This window comes from Brachyistius frenatus, unplaced genomic scaffold, assembly GCF_029030835.1.
Source record: "Brachyistius frenatus isolate BFR_SWC_R1_liver_20210118 unplaced genomic scaffold, ASM2903083v1 Contig_2, whole genome shotgun sequence".
NCBI lineage: Eukaryota > Metazoa > Chordata > Actinopteri > Embiotocidae > Brachyistius > Brachyistius frenatus.
Genome location: NW_027210601.1, coordinates 798,059 through 824,449, shown reverse-complemented (window position 1 = coordinate 824,449; position 26,391 = coordinate 798,059). Strand labels below are relative to the sequence as shown.

Below are 26,391 nucleotides of genomic sequence, written 5' to 3'. Positions count from 1 at the left end.
CCTGCATGTGTGGGAAAAGGTCAAAGGAGATATAAGGCGAGTTCTCTTACAAGGAGGATTTTGTAGGAACCAGGCACTGATATATTGCGCAGCAGAGCCCACTGCGTTTTCATTTCTGAGGTGGGAGGGCAAACAAATGTGGACTGTGGGCATAAAAGGACACGTGGGAAAGTCCAGCACAGATGTAAGGTGAGGAGAACAAACCGAAGTAGGTATGGAAGAAGTACGCATTAATCATTGAAGCTGAAGCCCGTCAGAGCGGACAACTTCATTGCACTCAAAATTCCCATGAATGGACAAACACTGTTTGTTTCTTTGTGTGTGTGTGTGTGTGTGTGTGTGTGTGTGTGTGTGTGTGTGTGTGTGTGTGTGTGTGTGTGTGTGTGTGTGTGTGTGTGTGTGTGTGTGTGTGTGTGTGTGTGTGGCGCTCAACGGAACCTGGGTCTGTACATCGGGACTGACAATTGATCGATACGCATATGGATTGGTTGACATGTCCGTATCGACACGAGACAGACGGATGCAGAAGCTCTTGATCTGAATTCTCCGTTTCTTCTCCGAGTCTTTCTATTAAACTGACCGCAGAACTTTTTCGGACTCAACCCAGGAGAGCTGCAATGACACATATTTCATCTCTCATTCATCACGACAGGGAACCAAACAAGAATATTAATTATCTGTACAACGGTTTCCAAATTTAGATGTGGTGTGTATTGACACTGACTCACCAAGCAAACAATTTCATTACTGACGAAATACCAGTTCTTTAATTCTGTCAACAAATGACAGGCTGACAATAGTATGATAATGAACCAGCACCACCCTTTCTTGCTATAGTGCTAATTATGCCATGTTTAATGAAGTAGCAAAATGGTTTGTCAGTCAAAACTACAAAGAAAAATAATAGGTTGCTGTTAGTTTAGAATAAAAACCTTTATGTTTGGGAGGATTGGTGCTATTAAGGCCATTAGGTCTCAGCTTAGTGGCTGAGTAAGAGGTATTTTCTGTCATTTATTCTGTACTGGATGACAATTCTTTTCTGTTTTTCCACATAATTTGACATCTTTCAATGCCTTCCTTTCCCAAAGACGTGATCCCTCTTCCTTCTGTTTCTTTCAGTTTCCGATTCTGTTCCTGTATGCCATCTGTTTTTATCTTATTACTTTCTTGCCCACTTCCTGCAAATCTCTTTCCTGACCTTTACGATCAATTAATATCTTTCCTGAATGAAAACGGCACACTAATGAATATGTTCTGCCTGTCATTCACCGGCAAAACGATCGAAACACACAAAATAATCCACCAAACACACACACACACACACACACACACACACACACACACACACACACACACACACACACACACACACACACACACACACACACACACACACACACACACACACACACACACGGAGCATCTGTGCTACTCCTCTCAAACAGCAGGACAATACAGTCGTTTTTGGCAGCGGATCAAAGACACTCTGTCTGCCCGCATCTCCATCTTTCACTGTCCTCCTCCATCTGTCTGTTTTTTGATGTCTTCGAAAACACAGGTATCATGCATCCTTCATCAATACCTCTGTGACGTTTTGTGGTATTTCAGAAAGATGGGGAATACTGACACTGATGTGCATATGTGTGCATGCATGGGCGCTACGTTTATCATTTGATTTCATGTCTGACCAATTCAGAGAGAAAAAAAAAGGGAATGATTTCCCTGTTTGTGCGTGTTTTAGATTGTCTACAGCCAAAATGAGGAACAAAAAATCTAATGAATAGGTTGATGATTAGGTATTATCTTTTTTTCTATTTATAATCATAATTTAGTTGGATTCAGTGACATACAGACTTTGCAGGTTTTTCAGATTATGTCATTTATATGGACACGTTTTTATACAGATTATGGAATCAATCAATTTGAGCTCATAAACAAACAAACAGATAAGACGGAATGAATGCAAACGTCTTGAAATATTTATCATAATCATCCAAAGCGTTGAGAAAATGTTAATGATTTGCATTTTGTAAGTATTAATATTGCTTTGAGACGCCGGGTCATTTAAAGATTGTCACTACATGGTGTCAATGCAGCACAACATATAGATGCATACACAGTAGGGGGATAGTAGAAAAGGAAGGCACTTATGGAGAAGGAAAGATGCTAATGAACACTACACAGGAATGTAAATAAACACCAGCAGGGAAATTACTCTTATTGATTAATGAATCTGTACAGGCATTTAGTGAAGAGGAAAAAGAGTGTAGCCAACCCGGTATCACGGCAAAGCGTGAAATAGACCCCCGTCCACTACGGCAAAAAGTGAGATAGCCCCGCTTTGGCCTGTGTAGGTGTAAAAGTCACACGTTTTATAAGCGTGATACTAACATGCACGTAAATGTCACGTGACGCTGGATCATGTGACCAAGTTCCTGGAACAGAGATTTTGAATTTGAAAACCAATTTTCCTGTGAATCACATGGTTCGAAGCGTGAAGCAAGTTTCATTTCTGTCCAATACAGGAAAACGTCTAACTTTCACACCTAGACAGGGCAAAGCGTGGCTATTTCATGTTTTGCTGTAGTGTACAAGCCTGTCTATTTCACGTTTTGTTGTGATACTGGGCTGGTGTAGCTTAACTCATAATAAATACATTTAAAAAAAAGACTAACTTCCACAGTACACAAAATATTTGGAAATAAAGAATAAAGCACACAGCTGAGATGGACTTGAGGAACAGAAAACCAACAGTGAACAACAATAATGTAGACGGCTGATCACGTAAGATTGACCTTCTCGTAGTATTTGAGATGGACTCGAGGAACGGAGCTCGATAAGATGACTCTTCAAAGTGAAACGAGGCTTGAACAGACACTCTCTCCTCGCTCAAAGCCCTCGACACCAAAACACAAAAAGTAACTCACCCTAACATAATAAACCAAGAACACAGTGTCAACCTGCTCTGCAGGCTACTGTTTGCTATTCTTTCCTTTCTTGTGTGCTGAATTATGCATAAGACTGTTGCCTGCCTCCAAACTCCAGATCGCATCACAGATCGATCTGACATACAATAAACAGGTAAGCATAATTCCTCTATTGAGGCACACGCACGATCATTTAACGGGTCAAATATACAAGTAATTCAAAGGTTAAACTTGTGTTTCCACATCTTCAGCCACAAAGAAGCGGACTCTAAGTTGTGTGGCAGACAAAGTAGCATCAAAGAGCTACTGATATTTTAACTTTGCATACCTCAAATGTCCCCTCGGAACAGAGGAAAAGTTTCATCTTTCACAGATCACCATCGTCACATTTTATAGTTTTCTCACATTTGTACGTTTACTTACTAACATTCCTTATTAACACTTTAAATGTCAGCACAATAGCTGTGTTCCTAATTGCATACATACTAACACTCACTGTTTTAAGTGCATATATACGTTCACACTGACAAGAATGGAAAGATGCAGTGCGCTACAAGTACCTGGAATAATACACTCAAAATGGCCCAATGGTTCAGCGGTTGCCATCTTGGTTACGTAGCAGAACGGGTAGGACGACTGACGTAAAGAATTTTCAAAATAATCAGATTGTTTGTTGTGTGTGTAAAATACAAATGGCACTAAAACACGTTAATTTATTGGGAAAGCCGGCAGATGTGTTGGCAGGTGATGCATTCAAATGTTATGGTTGTTTCCAGTATGTGCAGAATGGCAGTGTGCGGTTGGAGACAACGCTATCCTGTCAAAATTCAAGTACGACACAAATAAGAGTACTAACATGTGTACTAAGGGAAGCACAACATTATGAACACAGTCAATGTTTTATCTATGAAGAATTTGAATGCAACCAATGGGCAATAATTAATAACAGTTGTGGAGACATACACACAGATTTGTTTAGGCAGACTCTCACTACTTACACACACACACACACACACACACACACACACACACACACACACACACACACACACACACACACACACACACACACACACACACACACACACACACACACACACGAGTGTATGGCAGGAAACGGTGGGTAGTTTTGAGTTTGGATCTTTATTTGAGAGCAAGAAATCGAAGCAGACTACAATCTGAAATGTTTTTTGGACCCACATAGGTACACACATACACACACATGAAAACACATGCAATTGCACAACGATTTTCACAAGTAATATCGAAGAGGTGATGGCCTTGTGGGCAATAAGCCTCTCCAGCTCTGCCATGGAAGTACACAGCAGATGCTTTTCTAAGCCTCATCATACAGCAGAAATGACTCGGTGGACACACTCATAGGCACTCATCACAGACATACAGCAGATCAGATCCTATATGAAAGATCCAGTAGTACACATGTCAATCATTGACGCAGATTATGGTCTATACTTCAAAGGGACACATGATGATAGCAAAAAGTGAGGCATGAGGAAGTAGACGAGATGGCAGAAATGACAAACAAGCAGCACATAGCTATATTTCTCAGTGATTCAACTTCTCTATGAAAGTAAAGCTCGGGCTGGGTATCATGTTTATATAGAACCTCTATCTGACTTGTCCTGAATGACATGGTGATTTTAAGATTCTTTTTTAAAGATAAAAAAAAAAAAATACTCTGTTCTGCCATGCACTAGTTCGATATTTGTTGTGTTTTAAAGTACTGTTAGCTAGATCTGCAACCCGTAGCTCGCGAGCTACCAGTAACTGGTGACCTCACAGAAGGTTTTAACACTATACAGTGTTTCCCACACAAAAGACTTACTTGGGCGGGCTGCTCAGGTATATTTGGCGATCCATTTTAGCATTTTTTTTAATCTATTTATTTTGACCCTGTCAGAGAGAACAACGCTATCAATGCGATCGATTAACGAGTGCACAATGTCCCCTTGATCTGCTCCACCTTTGTCTGCCCCCCGCCAGAAAAAAAGAATCGCATGCTGTTGAATCAATTTGTTATTTTTCACATTAAAAAAGCTTATTCAGCTGGATTGGGTGTAGCTCAGCTATGTGAATAAACATGAGTAGCTCTCGGACATTTTCATTTTGTCAAAGTAGTTCTCAGAGGAAAAAAGGTTGGAGACCCCTGCTCTAAAAAAAAAAAAGGCAAAAAGTAAAGGAACATAAACAAGTAAACGCTCCATTAGAAAGACTTCTTATCTTGTATTAACACTTTTGCTCCTTAAAGTTCTAGCTATAGTTTCCTATATTGTATATGATGTAAATTTGCTTTGATGAATGTGTGAAGTGCATTTGGTCCTCGCTTACGCACATCAAAACATATTTTTCTGAACAAAACCCTATGTTCTTATAAGTTACAATTCAGACCACTCAACATCCACCGCTGTCATTCTGGAGACACGGAGGGGGGGGGGGGGGTTAACGTGGTGGCTCTGTGCTCAGGTCTCTGTGGCAGGTAGATCTGTGAATAGACTTTGGCACAAAATACCAATCGCCGCTGTAGGCTCCTGCATCCATGTGTACCGAGGCAGCTGAGGTGCAACTGGCATCTCTGTTTCGTTATCAAAGGAGACAGGCAGAGGAGCTCCTCTCCCCAGAGGCGACAGCGCGAGCGGGGCTGAACATCTCGGACTCATTCTTCACTTCTCTCCCTTATCCTCACATCCACGGGTCCTCTTTCTGCAAATTCTGTCTCTCACTCGCTCCGTCTTCTTATCTCTCCTTTTGCCCGACACAGCTCCGTCTCCATCTCTGTTCTCGGGGGAATCCGTTGTTCCCCGCAGGCCTGTTTGTGCCTCCGCTGAGATGACATCCATCTTCTCGGGAGGAGGTTTCATTGTTCTACTTCTCGCTCACCCCAGTGTGCCGATACGCATATTAAAGGCAGTGATTGACTGCGTGCGCAGCGTTAATGAAGAGACAAGACGGTAGAAAGAGTGTAAAAGTTGTAGACAGGCGTGATTGAGAGAACTGTATCTGTCAGGCCTGCTCTCGTTCAAAGGGTTAAGAGGAAGCAGCAGCGACGGTCCCTCCGGGCGCAGCACCACCGGCTTCCGCCTGGAGTTAAATGGACACTGCAACGATTTACGTGACTGACAGCAGACGACTGGGAACATTTAGCTCCTTTTGGTTCGGCTTCCTGGGGCTTCCAGGTATTTTTATGAAAGGCTCAAAAATTCCAGTGACATCTCATTAAAGTTTCAAGTGGCCAAATGGTTGCCTGGTCAACTTTAGCTGGAATTTCGTTACTTTACAGTGAGTCTATGACCCAAACTTTTGATTCACGCAAAAAGTCTTATCAGAAAATGAATTATTTACTGTTGCGTTTGACCTGATTCATTGATGGGTTTTACTCAATAATTAACTATTCAAATATCCTGCTGGAAGACTATTAACTATCTAGAGTCAAAATCCCCTGCTACACACTTTCAAGTGTTATTTGTGTGGAGAAAAATGTTGCTATCCTCTCGGGTGTATGCTGCTCTATCGGCATACAACCACCAGTAAACCTTCCTTGCAAATAGAACACACAATTATTCTGCTCTACTCAACATAACCAAAGTATCCTGGAAGGAAGAGAAAGAGCAGGACAGGAGGAGGAAAGGAAAGATGCCCTGCGTTCCAATATCTATGCTATCATACTGTGTAGTATGCCAGGAGGAGAATTAGTATGTCCCAGTAGACAGTATGTTTAATGTAGTATGCCAAAAGTACCAGAAGACGATGAAGAAGAGGCTTTAAAAGGAAGTGTACTCGTTCCAAATCGGATCCTTTGTCGCGCCCCTTTCAAGGCCCATTTTTTTATGATGACGTAGTATGTCCCAATTGTATACATACATCCAACAGTACATACTTTATAAGGGTAGCAGCAGTATGTACAAGGATGGAGACAGGAGGAAAGAAGAGGGACAAAATGATATTATCCAGGATCCTGCTTCAGAAGCAGCTGCAGTCAGAGGTAGGTAATACTATCATTCATATGAGTGTCGGAAGAAAAACGGAGGAGAGGTGTTTAGAGGGAATGAGTCTTGTCTAGGTGTAACGCACACATATAGACACACACCAACCTGGATGTCGTTGTCTGTGAGTGGGAGGACTGGTGCATGACAGACACCTGGTGGAGAAGCATTTCCATCTCAACTACACAATGATATGTTGCAGGGACTTGATCCACAAAGGTGTGTGCACGAGTGTCCAAAGGTGTGTGTGTGTGTGTGTGTGTGTGTGTGTGTTTGTGTCTGCGACACAGAAGAGAGTGTGGCTTGATTAAATGTGTCCGTCAGTGGGTGAGTGAGTGAGAGACCAACAGCGAGCGGGACACAGAATCCCTCTCTGTATGATATATTCAAGAGGGCCTGATAAGAACGATCCAGCTGCACAATAACAACAGGCTCTGAAAAATGTGCTTAAAAATAATGGCATGCCCACAATGCACAAATCAGGAAACAAGACAGCTGCACGGTTATGAGTACCGGCACTTGCAGAGCTATATGCAATACCTGTTTCAGCCATCATCAGCGTGAATGATACATGAGGGACAAAAGGGGGACAAAATGTCCATTCAGCAATGAGGACGCATGACAACTAAACCCACGTGAGAAGGACCCGCCCCTTTGGACGAAGGGAGGCATGTAAAATCTCATAACATCATATTTATTAATAAATGATGTCATGAATGTAGTACCCAAGCCTAGAGACGCATAAAGAAGCTATGTTCAAGATCAATGAAGTGCAAAAGTGCCACTAAGTGGAACACATATAATCCAAGCAATAGAAAATGATGTAAAAAATAGTAATGTGGCAAAACTGTATCCACCCTGGCATTGTGTGAAGAAGACTAGAGGATGCAGTGATGAAGATGAAGATAAAACAACAGTAGGGACCAACAGCACAATAAAGGACTATAATAGGAGCTGTATGGATGTATGAAGAAGGCCAGTAGGAGTTACAAAAGAGCATAACGATATTGAAAAGAAATATAGAATTGGAAAAAAAATGACATGAGAGTAAAAAAGTTGCACAACACCAACACTGAAAATAGATACGGGCAAATAGAAAATGACGTACTATATGGACATGTACATTGAATTTGGGAAAAGGGTATTGGAAAATTGGTGTGGAAGCTTGTGAGGGATAAAACAAAAACAAAAAAAACTACAAAATATGAATAAATAACATCAGACAAATACTCCATCAATTACAAAAAACATCCAAGCAAAAGTTCCTCGTTGACATCTTCTGGACACTTCTGGTCGGCAGTGTGTGGATTGATGCCGCTTCCCTCTGTGGTAAACAGGTTTCCCTGTCGCCGCCTCTTTTTAAAGGGTGTACCACTTCAATGCTCTGGAAATTAAGCGAGCATACATCGTGGCCAGATGCATTCAAGTTTCTGTCTTTGTTTCATATGCTGCTTTTGTGTTCCGAAATTCCTGTTTTCAACTCTGTTTGTTTTCCCTATGGCAGTCCGCAAATAAAATGCGCTACCGATAACACAGCGAAACATTCCTCTACACGCACGCAGTTAAATTGGCCTAATTGTTGTTTGTCTGATCTAAATAAAAGATGGTTTCAAGAAGAAGAAAACACAAGGGTCTGCTGTATGTCAAAAAACAAACAAACACCTATAACTTGTTGGCGTTACCTTTACGGAGTTTACAAATCTGTCAAATCTGGCATCCCACACTCCCACCAGGGGAGAGCAGCTGGAGCAGACTTGCTAAAACTGCACTTGACAGCTGCACACTGACTGATTCTGAACACTCTTCAGGCCCAGTGTGCTTTAGCCTAAAGGCAGAGGCATGGTCTGATCACGACATGTCCGTTAAGCCAGACAGCCTCTGCCCGGAGCCTCCAACAAATAAAAACACAGGCCACACGCACTCGTAAAAAAACACTCACACCAACACGCACGCACAGTAGCTGACCCAAGCCTGCTGCAGGAGGTTGGCTAAGAAGGTAAAGAAAGCTCTATCTGCCCTGACAGACTTGCAAGGCGAGGCAGTGCATGTACACACACACACACACACACACACACACACACACACACACACACACACACACACACACACACACACACACACACACACACACACACACACACACACACACACACACACACATCCTCGTTCCTTTACTGTAGTGCAGTCAATCTTGTAGAGAGAGCGGGTGCCCTCATTCAGCATTTACATATCTTTGACTTATGCACAAGAGCTTTGGAGCAATACGGCAATACACCGTGAAAATAAAGTCATAAAGTGTTGAAAGTAAAAAGCATTCATATCACAGGGAAAAGCATTTATACATATAAACATTAATAATGCATCATATTTTGAAATGTAGTGGTGCAAAAAGCAAGTAGCACAAATATATTTGCCTCTAAAATACTTGAAGTCCAAGAAGCAGAGTATGAAGTAGCATGAAATGACAATACATGTAGAATAGAGTACAATAATCTCAAATTTGTACTTAAGTACAGTTCTTGGGTAAATGTGCCATCTGGAGAATGTGAGACAGACAGCAGAGAGAAAGTAAAGAAAAGGAGAACCACATTTCTTTCAAACTAAGATGTTGAAAAAGGTGTAAATATACACGCAGACATATCAAGTCGTTTTTTTGTAAACAACTGTCTGAAAGTCTTGGAAACGATGCAGAGTTAATGAGAAAGAGGCGTACGTAGATGTGTCCGTGTGCACGCAACGTTGGCCTGATGAGCGGAACTGTCTGTCACCCACCTACTGCTGTATCAGAGAGGAGTCTGCTGTCATTCAGAGAGACAGCCGCATCTCCCCACAACTTTCTCTCTTTCTTTCTCACAGCAGGACGCCGCCGACTTCCCCTCCCCTCCGGCAAACGAACCCCGCGAAAAACAAAAGGAGGCACGCGCGCAAAGACACTGCCGGGGGCTCTGCAGAGGCACCTCGAAGACTTTACGTGTTTTTAAACACAGAAACTGAGAGATGAGGATGATTCGTGAACTCTTCTTTCTAATCTCTTTGAGTTTTCACCTGTCTGTCCCCTCCTGACAGGGGCTTTGGCTAAAGATGTGCCTCAAAGACAGCCCTGAAACCCTAAGACTCTGATTATGAGGATAACATTGTGCTTGTGTGCCATCAACTACCTGCAAGCTTTGTTTTTGTTCCTAAGTGAAGTCCACAATTCCCCGAACAACAACAAACAGCCTGTAAATCCACATACGGAGTACACATACTAAAGACTCTTAGAGTGCCTCTTCATAGACTCCAATTATAAGCCAAGAGGTAGGCAATTAAAATTCCCATCACAGGGTGACAAAGCATCTTAAGTGGCTGGGCTATAGTCCTGAAAAGTAGCTTGATGACTCTATTCATTTGGTGCCTGCTGAAGCCTCACCTTCCCATCACTTCTAATTAAGGAGGCAAAAAGGATCCGAACGCCTCCATGCAGAGGGTTGGTGGGGCGGATAGAGGGGGGGGGGGGGGTGCTATTGGAAACTCAAAGACAAAGGGGCAGAGTTTTGTACCTTGACACTTGAGGACCACTCATTCAGTGAAAAAAAGACAAAAAAAAAAAAAATCCTCCAGTTATTTTCTGTCACAATGCAGGGAGGGAACTTAAATTAATTCAGACTCCAATTTATAAATATTCAAACAGTCAAACTGAATAATGCACTCAGATGGCAATCAGGAAATCATTTCAGAAAATCACAGACATCTCAACACAAACTCATCATCTTCCTTTTCTCTTTCAAACATCCTATATTTTCTTTTTCTCATGTAAATAAGCACATTTACACACCTGCTGCACTTCAGGTACTCGAGGTGCTTGTTTTACATTCGAGTTGCTCCTATTTAGTTTTTTTTTTTTTTAACCTCTATTTCTCTACAATTTAAAAGGGAAACACTTTATATTTTAACTACTATTTATCAACCAGCATTCTACTCACAGCATTATTCAGATTCAGGATTTTTTTTTCCAGTGGTTTCCAGTCTTTTTGGCTTAAAGCTGAATTTGCCAGTCAGAGATTCCACCTCTAACGTTCTCAAATTTCATGAAAGATATTGTGCAGGGCTCGAAGAGGTAATTATCCCCGATATTTCAGAAAAAAAAAAAAAGGGAGAATGTTCCACAAAGTGAAAACTGTGTTGTGTCTGATTTGTGTCGCAGACCTAGTTTATATCTCCTTTCCTACCCCAGCAATATGCCAGTTTCCAGCAGAATGAGTGCTTCTGCCTCTTTCTTCAAGAATGTTTTGCTAAAGTAAGACAAGTAGAATTTGAAATGCAGTAATTTTACTTGTAATTTAATATTTTATTCTCCCTTCAGCAGATGAATGTAAAAACAGACTTCTTGTTTTAAACTCTGCACATACATCATTGTACATGGACAAAAAAAACAACACATTCTCGAATAAATAGGGACTTTAAGTAAATTAGCTGCGAACTTCTTCGACTGTTGACACCACATTCCCGCCACTTTCTGCTTCTTTTAACTTTTCTAACTTTTCTCTCCTATATCCTGATAATACACACCCTGTGCTGCTCTCACTTTTCCTTGCTTGCTTCTTTTCATCTTTGACTTTTTATGTTCCTCTTCTATTTCCTCACTCTTATTTCTAAACCTCAGCATCCTCCTCTCATCTCCTGCAATCCATCCACACACCACATGTAAATGCAGTTTTCATAGATACATTTATAAAGCGCCAGGTAGTTTCCAATAGTTTTTAGAAAAGTTTCTACGATATGCACACCACTTTTTTTTATTTTTTTTTTGAAAGAAATCCATGTATTCTCACTTTTTGCTCTCCCCCCCTGCTTCCTTTTCTCTGAACCCTGAAGGCATTCTGCTCACAATGCTACACAGCTCACCTCTCTCCATCCCTCCACTTCTATATTCATTCCCCTCTCCTCTCCTCCCTTTATGCATCCATCTCTGAGGCCCGTGTAACTCCGCGGGGACCAGCCATCTAAAGCCCGGCCAGTAATCCTCTCAGGATATTGAAATGCCAATCCTTCCTCCTCCCTGACCCGCACCTCCACCCCATCTCCACAGCCCTCCTGCATCCCTGTCTTCTTCCCTGCCTCAGCTAAAGGGCTTTGGATGTACCACTGGGGGCCAAGACATTCAACCCAAATGTGCTTCAATCACACACACTCATGAAAACACACACACACACACACACACACACACACACACACACACACACACACACACACACACACACACACACACACACACACACACACACACACACACACACACACACACACACACACACACACACACACACACAACAAACCGTTTTGGGGCAATCTGTCATTACTGCATCATTTCTTAAACACATAAATCAAGCATGAAGCAATGTACAGAGTGCATAGCATGCAAGCACACATGAAAAAAGCTGCCATATACACATGACCTGGTGCATGCAGAGGAGGCAATCACGCACATATATATATGCATCCCTAATCCACCGCTGGATTAGGGGCCCCATGAGCCTCAGGCAAAACTGATCCCCCGTTTACCCAGCCCATGCCCCATCTCCTCACACAACTCTGGTCTCTACTCCCCCCCCTCCCCTCCTGACCCCCCCCCCCCCCAACACACACACACACACACACACACGCTCCCTCCTCCCCTATTATCCATCCATCCACCCCTGACACACCATGGAAAACTCCCCGTTTCCACTTCCTGGTCTGCAGAGTCTTGATAAAACTCCATCTGTCTGGGAGAAATCCACTCCTCCAACCGTGAATGTGTGAGCATCCAGTTCAATGAGATGCTTTTAAAGGATTCAATTTGTATTTGGTTTTAATGTCACAATGTCTTAAATGGTGTTCCTGATGGTTTTCATCCCAAAAATAAATTTTGTATATGGATTTCATAGCTGTGAACTGACCTTGGTGTGTTTTTTTTTTTTGCACCTAGTAGCACCCTCCCTCTCTCTCCAGCCAAGCTCAGACTATGCCCATACATTTTCAAGTTTTCTTGGCCTTCAGCTGCCAGTTAAAAATAATACCACCCATTTATAACAAGCTTACGGTGACCAGAAAAACAAATATGGTACAGGAAGAGAAGATGGTGAGATGGTGAGAATAGAGAGAAGCAGAGATGTGACAAGGAAGAGGGCACTGGTGATTGTGTCAAGACAGGTGGCGAATCAGGAGAAGATAGCAGAAAGAGTAGCTGTGGATAGAGAGGCAGGAGAAGGAGGAGGAGGGAGAGAAATTACCATCTAAGAATAGTGAGATTATGGGGAGAGCAGGAAAGGATACGGTGAGGGAAATGAGGAAGGAAATCGAGGGTAAAAAAAGAAGAGATCAGGGTACAAGGGGGCGGTGGAGGGGGTTTAAGAAAAAGCACAAAGTAATAAAGAGATGATGAGGTGATGAGTGAGAAAAAAGGTTAGGGTGTGTGAGAACGCTGGTAGCTTTGGTCCAAATCCCTGCTGCAGTATTTATAAAGGTCAGTGAGTTTTGATGATGTGAAGTCGTGATGGGGAGGTTTGCACAGGGAGGATTTTTCCTCTACTGGACCTGACCTGGCAGGACAGGATTTCTGACCATTAAGGTCTTCTTCTGCAGAGGAACTGGCCCGCATCAAGGTGCACAGAGACTCTGATCAACCCCCTTTATCCTGCGGTTAAAATATGACAAAAGAAACCTGTAGTTTTAATTTCATGTAAACCATCATGACTGGAAATGCAGTGCATCTTCTACCATTGTCTTGGGACAACCCCCCTGAAAGAAAATGCGAACATACTCGTATAGAACTGCAGTTACGGCCGGTCTGTTTCATTTCAGCTCAGTGTGAGATCCGCCCCTGCATTTTTCCGTCGCTGAAAGTGCCGCTAATGTGCCTGTTTGTCTCTGCTGCTGTGTGTGTGTGTGTCTGTGCCTCGACTCAAGCAGACACAGGTGAACGTTACTCATGTTGATGACAACTATACACTCATTATGTGACTGTAAAAAAGTGCTTCAAAAGCCTACAATCAACCAAGCAACGGACAAACCTTGACCTCCAACTGCTGAAATCCAAACCAGAATATCAGTGTGTTTTTTTTTTTAATTTTATTTTTAAAAAGCACCCTATTTACATGTACTGGAAGCCAGCAGTCCAACCTGGAGCTGCAGCCTCTTTTCATAGAGGAGAGCTCCACTGGTCTTTTAAAAAAAAAAAAAAGCTCATGTGTGACTAGTAAAGGCGGGAGTAGTGAGACAAGAAGTAATACTGAAGCACATTTCAAAATCGTATACCTTATTTTATTCTTCTTTTCTAAAGCTCTTTCTCTCTCACTCACTCACACACACACACAGACAGCATTAGACACCGTGCACCGAATGTCACTCTAAATCCTCCCTGACACAGAAAGTCCTCTGAAACCTCTGCAAACACACTCTCCTAACCCCCTGTCCAATCCTCCTGGATGACACGGTTAGCAGGACAACTCACACCCTAATACCCCATAATAACCACAAATCAACGCCACGGCAACTGCTGACAAGACAGACCGACAGCGAGGAGGAGATAAAAGGGAGAAAGGTTGAAAGAACCGTGAGGATAGGAAAAATAATCACCGTAGGTTTCGCCTTTTCTGATATAGTGCCCCTAACCTTGGAGCTTGGGGGTTTTGGGAGAGCTAAATCCCTACAGGGAGTTGAAAAAGGTTATTGCAGCTTGTTAGTAATGTTGGCATCAGTTGGGACAGCACACATTTCAACTGTCGGTTTGGTTTGGTGCGGGTAGAATTGCTTTGTTTTTTTTTAAGGGAAATATATTTTGATATATCAGAAAATATTCGCAATTTAAGATTATATGCATTGTATGCTTGGCGTTCAAGCGGTTAAGTTGTTAAAAACACCGTTGCCAGGGAACAGTAACATGAGCTAACAGGCGGGTAACGCAGTGTAGAGGGAAGAGGAACATTTTCCTCAGAGGTAGGCTATTATCTAAATTATGAAGATAAACTCTACATGACTAAAATTACAAGATATTAGCGAACTATCATGGCCTCTGTCATTTCAGTAAATGTCAGCAAGCACGTCACAACTCGTGAACTCAGTTGAAGCAGGCTTGTGACTGATACATTTACATTTAGCAAACAGCCATGATGCTTTTCTCAGTGTTTGGAAGACCAACACAGACCCACCCTCCTTCCCTCACCAATGGTGGCGAGACCAAAACAATAGGAAAATGTCAGGTTTCTTGGTTCACACATCCAGACAGAACTTGAGGTCAAACCACAACTCCAGAGGTCAAAGTTTAAGTGGGCATCTGATAAAGCTGATGAGACCTCAGGATGAACCCAGGACATACTGGGGAGATTATAAACAGTATCTCATCTGGATTAGTAATTCCTGTAAATCCCCACCAGGCCTAAAATGAGCTGAATGACATTGCTATTAGAGGGATATCTGGACTACAATGCTTAGCCTTCTGCCACCACAACACGGCCCCAGATATGCAGCAGAAACCGTGCAGATTAAAACTGAGCTAAACAACCAGTGAAAACTGGATTTACATTTAAAACGTAGCCTGAAATGGGATGCCCTTTATTGTTTACTATATGTGCAATAGGCAACTGTTTGCTAACAGACTAGCGTTAAAACTCATTAAGTAAATAGTAAGCTGGGCTGCGATTTTGTGAGCCTTTAGTTTTGAGCCTTAGAGGTCAAGTATTGCTTAATATGGCCCTCCAATGAAAATCGGATTTTTAATCTTGTTGTTTTATACACTAGAAGACATACCATGAGTAATAAGCCATGACATACTGAATGTTTATGCACTGGCAAGTGCACCAATGACAGTCTCAAAAAAACAAATTCAGACAGTCAGGGTTTCAGAGGTCACAAACCAATAATCCTGTCCACTTGCAGGGTGGGGCTTTCCATATCATATGAGATTATTTTTCTTCGCAAAGACTTCTAATATGTAATTTTAACGCAGGTTTATTTAATGCCTGCAGAGTGACTTCAAGTTAAAAAAAAAGTTATTGTTGGATAAGCATTTTGAAAGACTTAAATTAAGAAGAATGAAACTGCTAATAATATGTAAAATAAACTATAGTTTTATAAATCTAGTTCTAGTAGAAAATACTGAAGACATCACTGCTGGTTCAACAACACATATCAGAGAAGTCTGGTTCGTACTACACACAGATACCTTTATTAGTGTGCTTTAGCCCATCCCTCACTCTGTGTAGTCCAGATGTTACACTTGCATAACATTTACATGGTCTGCAAGATAATCTAGACAAACACTTCCATTCGTTGTAAATAATCAAAATAGTCATCATCAATCTACTTAAACGCATGTTCACGAACCACATGTTTAACATACTGCCTAAAAGATTCAATACGGGCTTTTCATTCACATGCAACATCCTAATTTCTTCATTAAGTAGTAAAGTGAGACCCTTTTTCCCTGATAAATAAATTGTTCTATGTATCCTCAGCTCACTTGAAAGTAACCAGAGACCCGTACTAAGTGCTGCAGCCGTCACAGACCCGCATATGACTAAAAGTTTTCCATTCATTATGCAGCCCATTTCTCTAAGCTAATTTCCAATTAATGGCGAAAGCACACTGCCATCGTCATTGTTTCTCCATCAGCTGCTTCCTCGTGCTGCACCTTTCAGTGTCTCTGCTTTCATGTTTCATTTGCTTCATTATGCTCCTCAGACTCATATTTCTCTCAGCTTTTTCAAATATAGAGATTTGCAAACAAACAGAGTAAACAAGCATTTTCAAAAAACATGCACAGCGGGGTATGACAGGTAAATATATGTGTGCATTTGTGTACAAAAAGAGTGTTTGTCAGCATTCAAGCCAGAAAGTGTGCTTGTACATTTTTGTTCAGTGTGTATATGTGTGTTTGGTCTTGTCACACATGAGCTCCCCCAAATAGCGCCATTGCAGAGCTGGTTGACAGGGATACTTGGTAAAGTGCTTTTTCAAGCCCCTGGCTAATGGCCTGCTGAAGACTTCTGCTGATGGAAATGAGATCACCTCCACCGGCGAGACTTTCTGCTCCGTTGGCAGTGACAGGCACACTGTCACTATGTGAAGTGTGTGTGATGAAAGTTTGTGCTGCTGTAAGCATACACATGGATGCAAATTCCTCCGCAGGATGCACATTTGGCTTTGAATGCAACGCGTGCAGTTCTGTATGTTGCTGTGTGCAATTTTACTGGAGTTACGTAAATTCGAAAGGTCACAGTTTGTCTTAGAGCACACATACATATATTAATGGACAGGAGGATTTACATAGTGCATGCAAACGTGTTCATGAATCTCTTGTCTGTGTATCTGTGGTAAAGGAATGTGTGTCCTGCTGAATTGGCAACAGCCTGCACTAATGTCATAAGAAAAGTATGTGCCTTTACTAAAGAAGACCCGAGAGATCTTCAGCTAATACAAGTAAGTGTATAAATTAATAGACTGTATGTTTAATAGATGAGGGTATTTTTAGATGGCCACAGTGAATTGATGACATTAGATGCCATGAGAAAAACTTAGATTCAGTAATGAAGATGATCTTCATTAACAAACTTCACAACAATCTATAGCGAAATTTTACTGCAAATTCCCCATCAGCTCTTTTGGAAAGATTCTTCCAATTCAGTCAAACTTTAGTGGACTTATTTAAAATAACATTTTGTGCTCAGGAGATGGGCTAGCTTATCCAGTTTGAGTACATTTGCAACATCTTTTAAGAGTTGCAGTTCTTGCTTTGTTGGTATTTGGTTTTTTTTATGTGCAGTTTTTTACTGCCATTTAAAATGTGAATGATTATTTTTAAAGATTAAAAAGGGACTCACCAGGAAGACTCGTTGACACGTTGACCTGGGTGTAGAACCTCTTGTTGGGCAGCAGCTCGGACACACCGTTCAGAGCTTCCACAGTGAACGTGTAATTGGTGTTGGGAGGAAGATTGACCACCGTCACCGTTCTTTCCGTCAGTCCGACCTGCTGAGGCACGAAGCCGACGCTGGCGCCGCACGCCTCACACTGCCTCCCGACACACCGCCGGCACCCGACGCTGTAGGTCAGATCCACCCGGCCTCCGGTATCAGACGGTGCAGACCACTCCAGGATCAGCGTGGACTGCTTCAGGGTGTAGACCAAGTCTCGAGGAGGCGAGGGGGGTCCTACGAAAGAGAAAAATAATAACGTTATGTTGTTTTATTGTTTACCCTCGATGATTTATGAGTCTTTTTTTTTTTTTTTTAAACACAGATACACAACATCATGTAATTGCTCTGCTGCAAACCTCAGTACTTCGTCGAACACATTCTTGCTTCAGCAATTGTTAGTTGTGAAATTAAATTGACAAAGGATGCTACACTTTGTCTAAACGTGTAACTACATTTTAAGAAACACCACAAAAGAGCCTTAATATGCTTAAAAATCTGTATAAAAAAAGCCATTCCTTACTCACAAAAGTTACACTCAAGATTAAACTTCCTCGTCTCCACTCGTAAAGTCTTTAACTGTAAATATAATGTTGCTAAAGCACGACATTTTTCACATGACTGAAGGCCCAAGTGCATTGGGTATCACGGTGTGATTGCAAGAGCTCAGTTTGCACATCATATTACGATAATCCAGTTTTATCCAGGTGTTAAGAAACAATTGTTTTGATATGAACCATTTGACCCTAATGACAAGAGGCAATTGAAAATGTGGAGTTGCTGCTGCAATACACTCTTACATGTGGCATTATTATGGTTTGAGCGCAGGAGTAAAAGAAAAACAACGCATTCATTGGATTGAGATGGAGGAGGGATTATTGTTGATACAGAAAAAAAACCACTCGGGAATAAGACAAAGCATAAAAGCAGGAGTACGAGTTGTTTTGATGAAAAGGAAAAAAAGGGTCTTTCCAACTTGCAGCTTTTTGGCCTGCAATGACGTTACCTTTTGTTTGAACAGGGCATTATATGTAATTTAAAACCTTTAGTATTTTAAAATCAACCATCACAAAAGCTTTAAGTAAAATACACAGTCCAGTATTACGAGAGATGTCGGACTGGAGGATTCATCACTAAGTCAGTGTCCTGACTGACCTGTGCCTTTTCATGCAGGTCCTTACATACGGACGTCGGGTCCATTAAAAGGTCATAAATTTTATACGTGTCCTTGAATGTTTGTGCATGTGCTGTGTAATGAATAAGTGAAGGTGTGCTGCTCTGTGCGTGCTGTCAAACACGTCACACACCACAGCTGCGTCTCGCTCCCAGACACACGTGGAGCACGAGTTACATAAGGCCACACACACACACACACACACACACACACACACACACACACACACACACACACACACACACACACACACACACACACACACACACACACACACACACACACACACACACACACACACACACACACACACACACACACACACACAGCTGTGCCTTTTGTTCACATCTCCGTCTACTTTCATGCTGTCTCAGCCCAGCAACTCACTCATACTCTTCGAGTCTCTTTCCTGGCATTAACCCACCAAAAACTCTGTTCTTCGAAATTACATAACTAGAAGATAATTCCAAGAAAACAATCCCCTTAGTCCCTTAAAGTGACATAGGCCCAATTCACACCGGCCATTAAAATGTGTCTTATTTTTGATCACAAGTGGACAGCTCTAACTTCAGAGTTGGTCTTGCTCACATATGGCCATAGTTTTTATAGCAGTGTTTATAGGAATGTATTCCGGCACAGAGGGAGGGATCGCCTACTTATCTGACATTCTCTGAGTGAGCAATAGAAAATATGTCCAACACATCCTCCAGTGATTCTGACGAGTGCAGATCAACTGTACAGAAAGTAGAGATTCACTGGAGAACTGCAAACTGAACAGGCAGGCTGTAATTCAGGGGCTTAGTGAATAAAAACACAGTCTACCTCCAACCAGTCTACCGGTATACCCGTCTACATAGCCCGACTCTCTAAAACCTGCTGGGATAATGAAATAATCCGGACCTGAAGTGGCGTGATTAGCCCGAGCCTCACAGAGTTCGGATTATAGAATCATAAACTCTAATGTTCAGACATTTACACCTTTCCAACGAGTTTAAAGAATAATATTAAACTTTTGCTGTGTGTTTTGGTTACAAACGAAAAGAAGGCAAACAACTGGAGCCTGTCACTGATCCTCACGAGATTAATTGTCTATGCTCAGGTAATGATGAAGCAAACCAGACCTCAGACACGTTAAAGTTGTATCCTATAATAATGTGTGGTTTAATATGACAAAAAAAAAAATTCATTTACTGTGAATACGATGTTTACTTTAAGTTTAATGAAAAGAAAATCGAACTCGCTCTTTAACCATTAAGCCCTATGAATAGTCTTCAAAAGTCAGAAGTTAATGCCGTTATGCTGCCTTGAGCTCGCTCTATTTTCAATTAGCCATTAACATACATTGGCAAACATTTTGCATCACTTTAAGGCACTTATGCTGCAATCCTTACTATTGCAGTCCTGTCAGCAGTAGAATAAATGTTTCAGTGTCCTCATTGAGCATTTTACTTTCACTGTTTCTAAAGTTTTACTTTTCGTCTCAACAGCCACAAAGAACAGAAGAAAAGAGTCTCCATTAACAATTGTAATTAATTGTGTCAGGAACAATTACCAGGCAGATCGCAATTTTAAAAACGTAGCAGTGTGTTCTTTCACCTGTTTCAAAAGGATATTGTCTTGAAGACACAGCAGTGACGAGGTAAACACATTACGGTCAGGCTTTAATAGCAAAGGAGAATAATCAAATTACACTGATATTATTTTTTAAATGCCAAGATAAAAAAAGCTCCATATCAAACCTTATTCATCTGGTACAATCTTCTCTTTTTATTCCATTAATTCTACATTCATCTAACTCTCTCTTTCTCTTCCTTTCACTATCTTTACCACGCAGTGGATTAGCCGAATCTGGGGATGATCATAATTACCGAATCAATAGTGTAATTAATGTGGTCATTAGGCTGCTATAAATGTTATCACACAGGGATCACAGAGCTCAGCGATCAATATTGTAATTAAACCCCTCCATTACAGTTACCATAAAAGCTAGTACCACACACTTACACATACATATGTACACACGTGTGAATGTATATGTGTACAAACAGGGAAGCAGAGGCCTGGTGACCCTCTGGTTTCACTGCCCTTAGTACTCTCCAAATGTAGAGCCTATTATTCCTCCATCTAATTACTAAGCTATATCGATAGGCTGTTCTCCATGCAGAAATCGATAGGGCTACCTTGTATGGTCTTTGTAGTGCATCTTTATTGGCGAGGAATGGGATTGAGTATGGGAGAAAGGGGTGAGAAAAGGTGAGGAGAAAGTAAGAGGTGACGGATAAACGGATAATGCGCGGACGGTGGGGATGATATTATGGAGTTTGTTGCTCGAGGATAGAGGGATGAGATTTCAGTTTGACAGAGGGAAGAAGAATGACGTGATAACACGCATGGACGAAACGGATGAAAGGATGGCGAGGCAGTGGGTAGAAAGAAGAGTGATGAGTGGCCGAGTTAAGAAGACAGACAGAGAGATAGGGTGGAGGTGTGTGTTCAGGTGTCAAAAAGGGGGGAGGGGGGGTCCAGAGAAAAGGTGAATAATGGATATATAGCAGAAAATGGATCAGGAGAAAAGGTGGAGGAATATAGAGAGGTTGCGCAAAGAGATGGAGAAATGGGCTGATGGGCTTTCATTTTATGAATAATGTGGACATAATGTTTGCAGGGATGAAAGATGGATGGCTGATAAAAGGGATAAAGGTTAAGAGGAGCAGAAAATGACTGTGGTGAATGGATACATCTTAGATTATTTCGTATAGTATTAGAAAAAGTATAAAGCGGTATAATCACAGGTTCAAAGGGATCAGTCACAGGAAAGTCCACCCTAAAACATTAAATGATGCAGATGTTCCTGAGGATTTTTCCCTCCATGGACAATCGCCTTTAAAAATTGTCTCAAAAAACGACTGGATTTAATAAAACACAAAATAAAACACAGATTTTTTTACATCCAAAAAATACAACACATGTTCTATGTCTACTATCAAGGGGAAAAAAAGGAAATAAGTGTCCTTTGTAGATGCAAAAACTCTGACCACCTCATACTTTCATCATCAGCAGAGCATCCTGTCCAATGGGACAGATTTACTCCTGGTCAATAATCTGGGATGAATTCAAGTTATGGGTGGATTTTTCCTACACCAAGAGAATGCAATATGAGGCGAGGGGTTTGGGGTGAAGGAGAGGTGAAATGAGACATGGAAATGGGGTGATGAGGAGTAGGGGGGGGGGAGAAGGTCAGACAAAGAGGGGAAGAGATGAAATAGGGGAGGTGGATAAGAGGATACGGGGTGAAGGACAGGTAAACCACAGGGTCTGTGAGGTACCATAAAGCAAATGGATCTTCATGGATAAAGAGGTGAATGCAGTTATATAAAACAGGCTGAATGGGAGATAATGATTGGTTTACCGACACGAAATTGCTCACTTAATACAAAAATGTCAATATGAAATGCTACGGCATGCGAGTGATATGGTGCGATAGGAAAAAAAAAAGGCCGAATACTAAAAGGTCAGCGGTGAAGAAGGAGGTGCAGTTTAAGAGGACAAACACACACACAGATATGAGCATATATAATCATATTACGTGTGCACGGTGCTGAGGGATTGTCCAAGGGAGTCCTGAAGTGGTCCTGCTCACACACACACACCACAGATCCGTCATCCTCGGCGACACTGTTGGCCGGGCAGGGAAAACACTCCTGCTGCCTGGAGGACATTTTGTAAGAGCCGGGGGGACACGCTGGAAAAGAAATACAGAACATCAGATGTGTTTAAGAAATGTGATTTAGTAATAAACTCAATAACAGTAACAGATGAAATACATTTTAAAAGATCTTTGTGGCGGGAATGAACTGATACTTCACACATTGGCGTGTATAAGACAAGTTAAATCACAAGATCATTCTGCAGGATGGTTAAGAATTTATAGCCACTTTTTTTTTATAACTTAAGGAAACTCCCTCCATTTCACTAAGCACAGCAGCCTTTTTAAAAGCCTTAGAAAGAAAAAAAGCCCTAATCTCCCTTTCAGTTCATGAAAAAGAAAATTAAGAATGAATGGAGAAAAATAGAAAGCAAGTGAATCCACTGGGAAGTACAGACGAGATAAAAGATAGGATTAGGGGAGGAAAGTAGAGGAGACTTTGGCTAAATCCATCTGACAAACACAATTCTCACATTACGTGTGATCAGTGGCCTTGGCAAATGCCATCAAAAGCTGCTACTGGATTGAACCAGCTAGGCAAAGGAAAACAAGCCAAGGCATTGCACCGGCGCTCAAAACTTAATTGCGTTGTTGTTTTTCCCTTTTTTTCTCACTTTATTGGACACTCTTTACAGTCAGAAGTGAAATCCAACTACTTCGCACGAGGTGAGAATGTGGGCCGGGGTGATGAGCACTCACGACCTTACCCGTGTAGCACAGAAGAATACACACCATGTAGCAGAAGCCTAACAATGCATGTGCGACAATAGGCGGTGCATAAACACGCACACAAACACACGCACACGCACACGCACACACACACACACACACACACACACACACACACACACACACACACACACACACACACACACACACACACACTGCAGCGAACAGGTTATTTTACACTCTCCCTCTATGCAGTTTCATTTTCCACTTGCCGTGCCTTTGTAGCAGGTGATAATGGGTGTGAAATCAGGCAGCCAGCGACCGCTCGATGATCTGGTCTCTCTTCTGAGACTGTATTCTAAACAGCAGGTTTCTGCATTAACAGCTACTCTCTCTCTCTCCCTCTTTCTCTCACTCCTCTGCTCTCTTTTTTCCATTCTCCTAATAAATCCTATTCCTTGCCTACTCTTCGTGGCTCGTGCCTCTGGTGCTCTTCCCTCAAATTAACTCTCTCATCCTCCTCAGATTCAAAACACACAAAGTCCGACAGGCTGTCTTTCCATGTCTTATATGTGTTATCTGGAGTGGCGAGAAAAAAATACGCTGATCTTCAAACTGAATGGGCATTTCCCTAGCACTTAATTATTCAGCCATGGCTTCTTGTTAGGTACCTTCTTGGAGAGAAGGGATTGATTGAGGCTTGACTGAGACTCAAGTGATTGACGTATCCAGTCAATGCAGAGGCTGTGTTGGCCAGTGTATCACTAGTATAACCTAAGCTAAGTATGCAGAGAAAGGTAGGTGGTATTGAGAAAATTCACGAAACAAAAAATTGGTAGTTAATTAAGTGATAAGAAAAAAAGGTGTACTGAAACAGGAAAATAATTAAAAGTGGTAGAGTTGAAAATGTCTATGACTCATCATAACAATATCCTTTTTGCTACCATTGACACTTGGAGAAGGAGTCAGTTTGAATAAATCCAAATAAATATTTGCAGCAATCAGTTTTCTGAGAAATGTTAGCAATCCATAGTAGTCAGCTCAGTGCAGTAGCCTGTTGAATTGGTACTCTATGGTTATGTTTGCTTTAATATATTGGAAAGAGACATAGTTTAAAATATTCAGAATTATCTGACATCTGACACCCTCACGTCATAAACTAATAGTAGAGGCAGCAATGTTTAACAGAAAAAGCAGATCTATCTGGATTATACGATGAAATTTGTGATATGGAAGTTTGTGTGTTAGAAGATTTAGAAGTTTAAAACCTGGTTAAATGGTAAGTAGAATTTTTCTAGAGGCAGGTAGTGGAGCATTTTCTCACCTCCTTGTCACACTAGAAAACAGTCAATAACGTGGAGAGGCCTGCTGTCAAACAATGCTTTTGGCTTTTGAACGCTCATCAAGACTCAAGCACAATAATGAAGGGAGCCCTGTTTTTCTGACTCTTTTGCACGGCCACTCTGACCAAACACACACAAAAGGCCTGCCATCACACATCGATCAGCGGGCCCTCCTGAGCTTCTCCCGGCTCAGATCGCCTGTATACCTGTGTATTTTCTTCCCTGTGCTGCGTCTCCCAGGCTGTAAAGAACCTTGTAATCGACATTCTAATGTCTGTCATTACACGGAAAAAAGCCTCTCACTTTCAGCTCCCAGCACAGCCAAGCATGGGGGACATAACAGAAACAGACACACACACACACACACACACACCTATCAAGCAGCACTGGAGTAGACTCTCTTTGTTCCTGACTGTGCTGCCACTATCCTTCCCTCACCACGCCAAGAACATCAAGCGTGAATAGCAGCCGAATCAAGGCAAAATTATGCATAGATCTATGAGAACAGAAATGGGTTTTGCATTTTCTACCTATCATGCTTAAAAGCAGGCTAGCCGTATTCGTGGCTGGCTGCAATTTTGACTTATCTCTTCAATTCAGCGTGGATACACATTTTTGCCAGCCCACCTTGGAAATGTGCGTCTAATGATAGGGGTGTATCAAGACAATATGTGCGGCTCAGATAACAAAAGGAGCTGGCTTTGCGCGATGCCCATCATTCTCCACAGCGAGGGATCATTCGAAGGGTTGCCAACAGCCAATGTCAGGCAAGGTCACGTCAGTCAAAATGGGCCAGCTGCCATCTCCCAATGGGAGAATGTAGCATCTCTAAAAGGCCTCCAACAGTGAGAAGAAAAAAAAAAAAAAACATGCTTGTGCAGAAGACCACTCCAGTCATCAGAAGACTTATTTATTTATTTATTTTTAAAATTCCATCTTTGCCTTTTCTTTGCCAAGGTATACAAGTGAAACTGGAAACTAGAGCTGCAGCGAGAAAAGGGGAGAAGAGATGGGGGGGGGGGGGGGGCAGAAGGAGAGATCTGCCAGGACAGCTGGCAAACCAACTGATCAATTTGTCCTATGTGCTGACTGGGAGCCTTGATTAAATGGAACATGGCAGTGCATGTAGACATACACACACACACACACACACACACACACACACACACACACACACACACACACACACACACACACACACACACACACACACACACACACACACACACACACACAGACATATTTCTTCAAGGTGTAATAATATAGATATGCAGCGAAATGCCAAGTCCTATGGGGGCGAGGAGGGGTGTGGATGGACCAACTGCTGTGAGAGACACCAACAGACAAACAGATGGCGTGTGAGGGACAGAAAGACAGTAGGCTGTGTACTGTACAAAGAAAGGACATTAAATGGGGAGGGAGAATGGACTCCTTCAGCTTGACAGAGACACGGAGGCAGAACAATAGATAAGCACAGACATGCAATGCATATAAATGAGAAAACACTGAAAGAAAGAGTGACGGCGCGTGAGACTGAGGTCATCTATAGTGGGAATATAATGCAACAGCAGCATTGTGTTGCATGTTGCTAAGAGCCTGCGGGGTGGCATGGTGTGAAAATTAGGAATATGAAAGCATAA

The 26,391-nt window shown here is 41.9% G+C and overlaps 1 protein-coding gene across 4 annotated transcripts in view; it reads right to left on the bottom strand.

The window, feature by feature from the left end:
* The window catches only part of LOC138617335 (ephrin type-A receptor 7-like), a 360,848-nt gene that overhangs the window by 241,800 nt on the left and 92,657 nt on the right, over window positions 1–26,391 (bottom strand). For all 4 annotated transcript variants that reach the window (XR_011310655.1, XM_069692260.1, XM_069692273.1 and 1 more), the window contains exons 4-5: window positions 22,620–22,775; window positions 17,767–18,096 (exon numbers count right to left, since the gene is read on the bottom strand). Coding sequence is in view for 3 of the 4 variants with exons in the window: in XM_069692260.1 (XP_069548361.1) it covers window positions 17,767–18,096; window positions 22,620–22,775 (486 nt within the window). In the remaining variant the exon portion in view is untranslated. The remainder of the gene's footprint in view (window positions 1–17,766; window positions 18,097–22,619; window positions 22,776–26,391) is intronic.